This window comes from Vipera ursinii (assembly GCF_947247035.1).
Source record: "Vipera ursinii genome assembly, chromosome: 6".
In the NCBI taxonomy this organism is placed as follows: domain Eukaryota; kingdom Metazoa; phylum Chordata; class Lepidosauria; order Squamata; family Viperidae; genus Vipera; species Vipera ursinii.
Window position 1 is genome coordinate 80673628 of NC_139515.1, and position 12243 is coordinate 80685870.

Here is a 12243-nt window from a genome sequence, read left to right on the forward strand (position 1 = left end):
GCAATGAAAGCACAAGGAAGGACAAATTAGTGATTCCCAGATTTGAGTTCCAGCAATCCTGGACACTTTTCCAGAAGATATAGAGGCAAATGAGGATCTATTTCAGTAATTTGAAATGGGGTGGGGAAACTAATGTAGCAGAAGTACCTCGTAGTAGAGATTGGGTCGGTTGAAGGACGCTGTGAAGGTGATGCATTTTGGCACACAGAGGATGTTCTGCGCATCACGCAGCACATGTCCCGTTGCAGTTGCAGTCAATCCAATCAATGGCGCATTGGGAAACTGCCGTTTCAAGATCCCAAGCAACTTGTAATCTGGATGTGTAAGAGAAGAGCAGAGATGATGCATTATATCACACTGATTGTGGGCCAAGTTGAGTGTAGAGATTTAAGGCACAAAGCTAGAAATCAGGAGATTGTGAGTTCATGTCTCGCCTTAGGCACGAAGCCAGCTGGTTGACTTTGGCCAGTCCCTCTCAGTCAGCCCTAGGAAGAAGAAAGTGCAGTGATTCTTCGCCAGCCAGTGGATCCAGCAGCTGAGTCTGAGGAATCTGAGGAGGAGGAGGAGGAGGGTCCTGGAGTGACATTAGAGTCAGAGGAAGGCTCTGAGGAGCTCCAAGACTTACAGTCGGATGAGGAGCCTGGCCCCTCTACTCACGCTCAGGCTGAGACACAGCTGTGCTGGGAGCCTGAGTTGCACAGTGATGAAGAACAGCTGGGATAAATCCAGGATGCATGAAAGCGCAGGCAAGAGAAGTGAGGAGGTAAGAGAAGTGAGGAGGACAGAGGAATGCAATGGGGTGGCTCCAAAGGCAAAGGAGAAGGCATTAGGAAGCCACATCTTGGCTGAATTATAAAAGGGAAGGTGTGGGAGGTGCTGGTTGTTGAAGGCAACCGTTTGTGTCGAGGATGGAGTTTCTGTGGACTGTGTTTGTTTGCCTTGGACATTGACTCAGGTCTGTGAGAATAAAAGGGGTTGGTTTTTTCTTGCGGTTCTTGCGTTTCTTGGAAGAGGGGTTTCTCTTTGTGAGCATAACAAGGACTCACGTAGGCTGGGACAGAACAGAAAGCAATGGAAAAGCATTTCTGAAAATGTTGCCAACATTTTTATTTTGAGTGGAAAATCGCCCTACCACTAACTTAAGATAAAAAGTGTAGGATAACGTGGACAGGGGAAGAACAGCAATTCATTTGCTAGCAGAGAAAAAAAAAAGCAATTCTTCCTCTTTGGATTAAGTTTCTCCTGGGTAGATATACCAGGTCTGAAGTCATGTCCCCACTGGCTACAGCAATGGACTTCGTCTACGGCAATCCGGGTCAGCTGTCCTGTTTGGTAAGCTTTTTCTAGCTTTGACATAAACATCTTGCTTTTCGCTATCTTCTCTGGAGTCACATAAAGAAGCTTCAGCTGCGAGTTGCGAGACAGCATTTCAGCATGAACCCACTTCACATGTTCCTGGGGGGGGGGGGGGAAAGAAAAGAAGATTGTTCAAGTCAGTTAGAAAATGGCAAGACCTGACTCAGTACGGATTAGTTTGTCGCACATTTTGGTACAAAGCCACCTCAAACATTTGCAAAGATTGTTTTCTAATGTTTTACCTTGCAGTTCTTCCCGAGGTGCGGAAAACTGGACAAAGGAGCATCATGCATCTCACTATGTATTGGCAATGTGCTAAAAAAGTGTTTTTTCAAACTTGGCAACTTTTAAGATGGGCAGACCTCAACTCCCAGTGTTCCTCAGGCAGCATGGATTGAAATCCACCCCCTAAAGTTGTTTGAAACACACTGTGTTAAACAGCAATCCAAATATTCATCCAAGTAGGATAAATGCTGTTCTGCTTCCCCCACCACCAAAAATACCTAATTTAAGTATCTATTTCAGAGAAGTGGTCCTTCATTCCAACAATCGTCAACACCACTTACAATTGGCCATGCTGGCTGAGGAGTTTGGGACCATTACAATGCATAATAGTTATTTGTTCCACTTTCCTGCTTTATCCAGGAGCTCTCTCCATTACCCATATGCAAGGAATCATTGATATAAATCATCCCTTTTACAACCAGTCCTCAATTTGTGCTTATTAGTCCCATAATTGTGACTGGAGTTTTCTAAGTTGTTGGGGTTTTAAGCTGAGTTGGACCCAACTTGGCTACCATTTTTATAATGTTCACTAAGAAAACCACTATGATTGTTAACCAAAGTCTTGGCCGTGAACCAAATGCTGTAGTTTAAAGTGTGAACCCATTCTTCCAAGCAGGTGTTTCTTGCTGGAAATCTGCAAAAAAAGCTCACGCATTGCAACCGTGTGACTGCAGGATACTGCAACTGTAGTAAATGTGAACGGCTTGCCAAGCACCCGCATTGTGATCACTTGATCATGGGAGTGATGTGATGTTATTGATGCGAGGACTGGACATTTTTCAGCACTGTTGTAACTTTGAACGGTTGCCAAATAGATAGTCGCAAGTTGAGAACAACCTGCATAAAGCTTATTTACAGTTCACACTTTCAGCACTAACCATTCCAAATCAAAACCCAAAGGAGAAGATGCACTTTTCACCTCTGGATTCTCGATTATCTGGGACACTAAGGCCACAGAAATAAATTCTGATTTGCCTGCCAGATAAAGAGAGATCTTATTTCCAAGTTGGAATTTTGCAATTAAGTCTATGGAGATTCTCAATCATCCAAATCATGGTTGTCCCAAAGGTGCTTTTCCAAAAGGCAACTGAACTTTTCTTTTTTTTTTCCCCCCTTGAAAACGTTTCACTTCTCGTTCAAGAAGCTTCTTCAATTCTGAAGAACTGAAGTGAAACGTTTTCAAGGGGGGGAAAAAAATCAAGAAAGTCCAGGTGCCTTTTGGAAAAGCACCTTCGGCTTTTCAATTAAGTGTTAAATCCAATGCTGTCTGCTGTAGCATCAACATGTAGATCTTTTTCAATAATATTCTTTTTTCTATGCCGCTTTAGTGGCAAGACTCATTCTAATCAGCACAATTGCTCTGATTCACTTAGAGCTGCTGTTTTCGAAAACCAACATCTCTGGTAAGTAGTCATCTTGGCACCTCGCCATACCTTGCTACTGGAAGCATTCAGTAAAGTTGCTGATATACCCAGCTGTTCCAACATCATTAGCTGATCCTCCATAAGGGAGATGAGAGGACAGATCACAAGTGTGAAGCCTGGAACAAAAAAAATTGTACGAATTAGTCACTGGAAAAATGCATTTTCTTTGTTGGCACATTTTCATTTAACAAAAAAAAAATGTAATGCTGCAGAAGGAAAGCTGAGGGGTCCTTGATGCTGCCTAAGTTTGGTGGTTTTTTTGCAGACATTTCATTACCCAAACTAGGTAACATCATCAGTGCTAACAAGGAGTGCGCTTTGCTGTGTCTATATTGTAATGGCTTGTTGCACTAGAATTGCTTAACACAGGGGTCTTCAAACTTGGCCCTTTTATGACTCGTGGACTTCAACTCCCAGAATTCCTCAGCCAGCTGGCTGACGAATTCTGGGAGTTGAAGTCCACGAGTCATAAAAGGGCCAGGTTTGAAGACCCCTGGCTTAACACCTATCCTATCAGCAGATGGAAGTTAATTATTTGGAAAGAAAATATTTTATGTTTGTCCTAGGTTGTCTGAAGAGCTATAGGTTGGGAAAGGCTTTTAAGAACATTATACAGTATGAATCCATTACTTCTTACTGACTTCAGCCAACAACAGTTGCTTGAGTTACAAAGCCCAGGTACTTACCAGGAGAGCCCTCTGCTGGCAACTGATAACATAGGCTCTTTCCCCCTCCAGTAGGCATGACAAGGAATACATCTCTGCCAGCCATTGTTGCATTAATTGCCTCCAGCTGCAAGGGCCTAAATGTCTGGAGGCCAAAACTCTTTTGTAACAGGTCCCTAATCTTTGTGGACCACGGAAAGTCTGTGAAAAGAACATTTTAAAAAGAACTTTGAGGTTCGTTGGAGTATAGAAAGACAGTTAAAGGGCTTTTTCTGCAAAAGGGCAACAATGAACCAAATTTTATAAGTTTTCCATTTTCTAAGTCGAAAATAAGGGACACGGTGGCTCAGTGGGTTAGGACGCTGAGCTTGTCGATCAGAAGGTCGGCAGTTTGGCGGGTCGAATCCTGAGTGCCGCGTAACAGAACGCCTGTTACTTGTCCCAGCTTCTGCCCACCTAGCAGTTCGGAAGCACGTAAAAATGCAAGTAGAAGAATAGGGACCACTACAGTGGGAAGGTAACAGCATTCCGTGCGCCTTTGGCGTCTAGTCATGCTGGCCACATGACCACAGAGACGTCCTCGGACAAGTGCTGGCTCTTCAGCTTTGAAACGGAGATGAGCACCGGCCCCTAGAGTTGGAAACGACTAGCACGCACCTTTACCTTAAGTTGAAAATACCATACTGAGACCACTCAGTTGGAAAACCTCAACCAGAGAAGATGATGTAGAACTACCTGCTTTTCCACCTCCATTTTTCTCTCCTTTACAACCAACAAACTCACTGTGCAACAGAAACAAGAATGAAGAGCCAGCATGCCCTTTCTGAAAAACCATTCTGAAGTCAACTATGAAGTCAAGTGAACTACGGCCAACTTCTTTTGAACTAAATTTATTTATTTATTTTAATTCCATTTATATCCCGCCCTTCTCTGAAGACTCAGGGCGGCTTACAAGCTTAGCAGTAGCCTTCATTCTATGTATATGCCTGCTTATTAGGGCTTTCACACACACACACCCAAGTGGCATTATTACAAAGTCAGCTTAATTGCCCCCAACAATCTGGGTCCTCATTTTACCTACCTCGGAAGGATGGAAGGCTGAGTCAACCTTGAGCCTGGTGGGATGCGAACCTGCACTAATTGCAGGCAGCTGGTGTTACTTAAGGAGGCATTAGCCCACTGCTCCACCAAGGCTCTTCACCATCAAACTGGTGGTTATTTGTGTGTCAAAATGTCACGACAGCTTAATATAGCAGTGAAGAATCTTCCCCAAATTTAAATTCATTGAAGCAACAAGAGACGGAACTATGCATGAAGTATGATTATGGACATCATGCAGTAAAGGAACTATGCTGCTTTCACCTCATTTGATTGAAAAAAACAGATGTACATAAAATTAACAGCCGTTGCACTTTAATAGCAGTGATTATCTTTTGAATATTGAATGCAATGTTGATTAGGTCACTGTTTTGATTTAAATGGCAACATGAAAGATTCTGACCTTCTTTGTTCCAGTCCTCAGTTGCTGATTCAGTCTCTTTGCTGCTCCCGCTTTCTGTGTCGGAAAACTGTCTTATTTTCTTCTTCAAGACGGTCTTCTTTTGAATTAGTTGTTGCTGATGTTCAAGAAGTTCTTGAATCTGGATTTCCAATGCTTGCAGTTCATCGTCAACAGAAACCAGCTCCTCCTGCAGCACTGAAGTAGGGAAAAATTGCAACATTTTCCCCCCCATTTGGCGGGAAATTAATACTCCCTGGATACAATACAAGGAATTATCGTTCTTTCTCTTATGCTTGCTCCAATCAAGCCTCTAAAGTAGCTCTAAAGACATGCTTCATTGTGACTAAACTTATCAATCATGATATCCGGTATTTATTTATTTTATTGATTTATTTGATTTATATACCGCCCTTCTCCCGAAGGACTCAGGGCGGTGTACAGGGCAATAAAAATAAGAATACAGGATACAAGATTTAAAGTTAAATGATTGTGCCCAATGTAGTAAGTTAGTTAAAAACAATGTTAAAACCCCAAACCCATCAGACCAGGCCGGCTTGTTCGAATAGATAAGTTTTTAGATCACGCCGGAAGGAGCGAAGGTCTGGGGCCATCCGTAGTTCAGCCGGTAAGCGGTTCCAAAGGACTGGTGCGCCCACCGAGAACGCTCTCCCCCTGGGGATCTTGGCCTCTTCTCTCCAAACTAAAGGCTAATTTAGCCCAAATCCAGAAGATCTATAAAACATGTCCACTGCACAGTCATGGCATTCCCATTTCTCTTCTGAATAATATATATATATATATATATATATATATATATATATATATATATGTGTGTGTGTGTATATATATATATATATATATATATATATATATGTGTGTGTGTGTGTGTGTGTGTAATGTATATGTATATGTGTGTGTGTGTGTATGTATATATATATATATATATATATATATATATATATATATATATATATATATATATATATATATCCTGTTGTATTAAAGTATTTTAGAAGCACGAGTTACCTGAAAGAGTGGTTGACATCGCCTTTAAAGTGCTTACTAACAAATATCGATCAAAGCAATGCTCCACCAGTTTCTTCCTGGGGAAAAAAAATAAGTTTTTCAAAAACAGGCTGATTGAATGACTTCACGAAGATACCCTTGACTGACTTTTTTAAAAAAGAGGTGTCTACAGATGACAGGAGGGTGGTCAGCAATATATCAACAAGTGTCCGAGTTCAAAATGTTTATAGTGTTTTGAAAACCGAACTGTCGTTTGAGAGAAATCGTCTATTTTGTCTTTAAAAATTATCTCCAAGGATAACACACTACCTAAGATTTACATAGGAGAACGAGATTTCTGTCAGTGCTGGAAAGAACCAAAATACTACTCCAGCACAGAATAGTTATACTGGATTATTTATTTTTATTTATTTGTTAAATTTATTTGCTTTACTTTATCTCCTTTTGAAGCAACTCCGGGCAGCTTACAGCCCTTAAAAGCATTAAAGCCATAAGATAAATGTGCTTAATATGATGAAAATGGAGTTAAGATCCAAAATAAAATTATAGTTAAAAGATGGTGAGGTGAGGGAGGGAGCAGGATGCCGTAGGACAGGAAGTGGGGTTGACTCTTAATTCATCAACCACCTCCAGTGTGTTGCTTCCCCCTTGGGGTCCCAAGCCATCCGGCAGAGGCAGATCTTCAGGCCTTTGGAGGAGATGGATAGACTATATTCAGAATAAATATGGGACTAAAAAGTTCCATTTAGCTTATGAGTAGATTTTAGATTATTAATTTTAGTATTAGTATTAATTTTTGTTGAAGTTATTATGTTTTTAATAATTTGAATGTATCAATGTTAAAGGAGAGTTAAAGCACATTATGAATTTGGTTAATTTTATAATGGATAATTTTAGTTAAAATATATCTATGACCCTGTATTCAGCTCTGGGAAGTGGGGGGGAGGGGGGTGGTTTGGGGCAGGTGGGTTTTGGGGATATGTATTGTAAAAATTTTTTGTAAAACTCTTTAATAAAAAAAAAGATGGTGAGGTGAGGTGAGGGAGGGAGCAGGATGCGTAGGACGGGAAGTGGGGTTGACTCTTAATTCATCAACCACCTCCAGTGTGTTGCTTCCCCCTTGGGGTCCCAAGCCATCCGGCAGAGGCAGATCTTCAGGCCTTTACAAAAGGTCAGAAGGTGGGAGTTGATCTCGCCTCAAGGGGAAAAATTATGATCGCCACGTACAGGTAGCCCTCAACTTATGACCACAACTGAGCCCAACATTTAAATTGCTAAGCAAGGAAGTGAGTTTTGCCCCATTTTACAACTTTTTGCCACAGATGTTAAGTGAATCAGGCAGTCATTTAGACAAATCTGGCTTCCCCCATCAACTCTGCTTGTCGGAAACCAGCTGGGAAGGTTACAAATAGTGACAACGTGGCCCCACAACAGGGCATCACGTGACCGTGGGGATAGTGCAACAGTAGCAAGTCATTTTTTTCAGTGCTGTTGTAATTTCAAATGGTCACTAAACAAATGGTTGTTAGCTGAGGACTACTATTATTCTATGCTAAAACAGGATGAATGAAGTGCCAACGTTGGACCATATTTGTGTTTAAACTCTGTTCAACGGGCATAGTATCCTGAGTTCCACTTACAACTCATTAAATCCAGCAGGTTGACAGACATCATGTAATCATTAAGATCTCCGACATGCCACTGGTCCTCAGGAAGGAATACCTTTCACTCTGCCCTGAACTCTGTGGAAAAGAGCAATAATAATTACTATATAGCTTTTTTCATTTTAAAGGCAGCTTACTTTTTTCTTAATCTACAGATTTTAAACTAAAAACAAAGACTATGGTGCAAAGACTGTAAAGAAACATTCAAAAGGTACAGAAACGCAATACCTTTTATAAGGTAAGGCCCAATTCAGAAATCCTAAAATAGCAATCAAGCTTACAGTTTTTCCTGAAATATGCACTCACCTGAATATCAGGCCGAGCAAGAGAAATTTAAAAATTTGGCATGTTGTCAACACTGGAAGACTGATAGTTTGATTGGATTAAACTCTTTTATGAGCGATGCAGGTTTCAATTTTTTTTTACTACTGTTGGGACAAAATCAGATGTAAAAGATAATTCCTAGATCTAGATTACTGCAATGCTTTCTACATGGGGCTGCCCTTGAAGACCACCCGGAGGCTTCAACTGGTGCAGAATGCGGCTGCGCGGGTAGTGATGGGAGTATCCCGATACTCCCATATTACACCCATCCTGCGTGAGCTGCATTGGTTATTGGTTGTCCTCCGGGTGAGATTTAAGGTGCTGGTACTTACCTTTAAAGCCCTACATGGCTTAGGTCCGGGATACTTGCAGGACCATCTGCTGCCGGAAATGACTTCCCATCGCCCAGTGCGCTCACACAGAGAGGGCCTCCTCAGGGTGCCGTCGGCTAGACAATGTCGGCTGGCGACCCCCAGGGGGAGGGCCTTCTCTGTGGGAGCGCCAGCCCTATGGAACCAACTCCCCCTTGAGCTTCGGATGGCCCCGGATCTCCGGTCCTTTCGCCGCGGCCTCAAAAATACTCCTTTTCCATCAGGCTGACCTGGACTGACAGAGATTTTAATTATGTTTTTAATTTTTAACTTAATTTTAATTTATTCTACTGGGGCCATTTAATTTAATTTCTTTTTAACTTTTGGATTATTGTATTTTATTGTTGTTAGCCGCCCTGAGTCCTTTGGGAGATAGGGCGGCAAACAAGTCCCAATAATAAATAATAAATAAATAATAAATATTTTCTTTCATGTAATCTATTGTGGCCGCTAGAGGGCAGCATACAGTCTGTTCAGTTCATCTTTTTGGCTCAACTTGGGGAGTTGAATTCCACACCTCTTCAAGTTGCCAAGGTGAAGAAACGCTGCTATGGATCTTTTTTTTTAAGGGGAGGGGGAACACTTCGAGTCAGTGTTGACTCCTGGCAACTGCCTGGAAAAGTCCCTGAAGTTTTCTTGGCAAGATTTCAGAAGTGATTTGCCATTGCCTCCTTGCTAGGACTGAGTGACTCATAGAAAGCATTAAAACCAAGACAAGCCGATGTAAAGAAGGAAATAACAAAGATGCAACCACCAGTACGTCGCAAAACAAAAGCCTTTCTTTAAGAAATAAATCTTTTAAAAAAAAATCTCTAGATTGAAGAGACGACTTGCATACGAGTTGGCCCTAATATTGTATTCATCGGAGGAATTTCATCAGATCCCCCGTCTTCTGAAGTTTCTTGCATTGCATTCCAAAAACAAAGTTCACCTAATTTATACAACTGGTTTTTTCAGCACCATATTAAAGGCTTCCTTAAACCATACTATCGTGTCAGATTTGTTCCAGATAATTTCACATGCAGAAGCTCCTTCCCCAACATTAGTTTTCCAGGTTGATGAGGAGGGGGAAAAAAAAAGATAAAGTATTGTGAATTCCCCACTCTGTCCATGCTCTATAGTGGATCAGCTCAGATGTAAATTTGGCATTTGAATAAGAGCAGCAAAGCTCACAACAGCTACACCTATGGAATTTCTGCTTATGACCTAGTCCAGGGGTAGGCAACCTCGGCTCTTTTATGACTCATGGACTTCAACTCCCAGAATTCCTGAGCCAGCTTGGCTGGCTCAGGAATTCTGGGAGTTGACGTCCATGAGTCATAAAAGAGCCGAGGTTGCCTACCCCTGACTAATCTTTCAAAGGAGAGGACCTGCTTCCATATCAGAATGGAACTTCTATCCAGAAATGTACTAACTTGAAATCTCAACCTGTTGGGTTTTTTTTGGCAGCACCAGTGCTAACGAGGAGTTTGCTTCCAATTAGGAAAAGCAAGCAGTTTTTCATGGATTTTAAACTGAACCTCAGTGGATTAGGACGCTGAGCTTGTCGATCAGGTCGGCAGTTTGGCGGGTCGAATCCCGAGTGCCGCGTAAGAGTGAGCGCCTGTTACTCGTCCTAGCTTCTGCCAACCTAGCAGGTCGAAAGCACGTAAAAATGCAAGTAGAAAAATAGGGACCACTATGGTGGGAAGGTAACAGCGTTCCATGCGCCTTTGGCGTCCAGTCATGCCGGCCACATGACCACGGAGACGTCCTCGGACAAGCGCTGGCTCTTCGGCTTTGAAAGGGAGATGAGCACCGGCCCCTAGAGTTGGAAACAACTAGCACGCATGTGCGAGGGAACCTTTACCTTTAGTTTACCAAATATCCTCTTCTGTAAAAATAAAAACCCAGCGTTTCCCTCATGGCTCACAGTATCGCTGCCAAAGCTTTCAGAGAACCTTTAGGACTGGAGTTTTTAGGTAAGATAGATCTGCCTTGAACAATCACACCTTTCTGTCATAATGAGTCGTCCTATCAGTCTCTCATTACATGATAACAGCTTTGCTGGCTGAAGAATTCTGGGACTTGAAGTCCACAAGTCTTAAAGTTGCCAAGGTGCCTTGTTGTTGTTAGCTGCAAAGTCGTGCCCGACCCATCATGACCCCATGGACAATGTTCCTCCAGGCCTTCCTGTCCTCTACCATCTTCTGGTGTCCATTTAAGCTCACACCTACTGCTTCAGTGACTCCATCCAGCCACCTCATTCTCTGTCGTCCCCTTCTTCTATTGCCCTCAATCTTTCCCAGCATTAGGCTCTTCTCTAGTGAGTCCTTCCTTCTCATTAGGTGGCCAAAGTAATTTGAGTTTTAGCTTCAGGATCTGGCTTTCTAAAGAGCAGTCAGGGTTGATCTCCTCTAGGACTGACCGGTTTGATCACCTTGCAGTCCAAGGGACTCGCAGGAGTCTTCTCCAGCACCATAGTTCAAAGGCCTGAATTCTTTGGCGCTCACCGTTTTTTATGGTCCAACTTTCACAGCCATACATTGCAACTGGGAAGACCATAGCCTTGACTATACGCACTTTTGTTGGCAGGGTGACGTCACTGCTTTTTAGTGTGCTGTCTATTTATTTATTTATTTATTTTATTAAATTTATATACCGCCCTTCTCCCGAAGGACTCAGGGCGGTGAACAGGGCATATATAAATAGAAAATACAAAAACTAAAAGAGAATTAAACAATTGCCCAGATAAAAACAGTAGCAGTATAAAAACCCATGAAAAACCCTAACGTCCCCCATCAGGCCAGGCCAGGCCTGCTTGTTCAAATAAATGGGTCTTTACCCCGCGCCGGAAGGAGCGAAGGTCTGGTGCCGTCCGGAGCTCAACCGGCAGTTGGTTCCATAAATCCGGAGCGCCCACAGAGAAGGCCCTCCCCCTGGGGGCCACCAGCCGGCATTCTCTGACCGGAGGCACCCTGAGGAGGCCCTCTCTGTGGGAACGCACAGGGCGGAGGGGAGTTGACACCAGCAGCAGGTGGTCCCCGAGGTAACCCGGACCCATGCCATGTAAGGACCATAACCAAAACCTCTAGATTTGCCATGGCTTTCCTCCCCAGGAGCAAACGTCTTTTAATTTGTTGGCTGCAGTCCCCATCTGCAGCGAGCTTGGAGCCCAGGGAAATAGTCTCATAAGACTATAAAAGAGCGGGAAAACAACACCTGGCGGAGGGGGGGGGGGAAGAGCATTGCAGGATTGTAATAATCTCCCATTCTCACCGACTCCACACATAACGTCCCTCCCGAAGCGGCCCTGGGCCTCGACCTAACGCCCGCACCTTCCCCTTCCCCTTCCCTTTCCCAAAATGACGAACCTCTTTCTCTTTCCCTTTCTCTCTCTCCGGCTTTCCCGTCCTCCCCGCTCAAGAAAGCCCAACCGGCACCTTGGCCCCGCCCCTTCCGTTCTGCCCTTTTTTCCGGCCTCCCCTTAGCCAATCCGCTGGCGCTCGTCGGCTCGCGCTTTACCTCTCGGCCACCTCAGCGCCGCCGAGGCTCCGCCCCCCCCCTCGGCGGCCGGGAGAGGGGGGGGAAAGGAAGCGGAATAAGGCGGGCGCTGATTGGCTCGGCGCTCTGGCCCCCAATGGGATG

The 12243-nt window shown here is 43.5% G+C and overlaps 1 protein-coding gene across 2 annotated transcripts in view; it reads right to left on the minus strand.

Annotated features, from left to right (window-relative positions):
• Positions 1-12243, minus strand: part of RECQL (RecQ like helicase) — a 123329-nt gene that overhangs the window by 12140 nt on the left and 98946 nt on the right. The window contains exons 1-9 of one of the 2 annotated variants that reach the window (XM_083365303.1): positions 11970-12007; positions 8228-8349; positions 7898-7999; positions 6258-6334; positions 5232-5426; positions 3752-3931; positions 3075-3181; positions 1257-1455; positions 148-314 (exon numbers count right to left, since the gene is read on the minus strand). In XM_083365303.1, coding sequence (XP_083221429.1) covers positions 148-314; positions 1257-1455; positions 3075-3181; positions 3752-3931; positions 5232-5426; positions 6258-6276 — 867 coding nt within the window. In that variant the 5' untranslated portion in view covers positions 6277-6334; positions 7898-7999; positions 8228-8349; positions 11970-12007. Of the gene's footprint in view, positions 1-147; positions 315-1256; positions 1456-3074; positions 3182-3751; positions 3932-5231; positions 5427-6257; positions 6335-7897; positions 8000-8227; positions 8350-11969; positions 12008-12243 lie in introns of those variants that run through there. The other variant, XM_083365304.1, reaches the window with a different exon arrangement.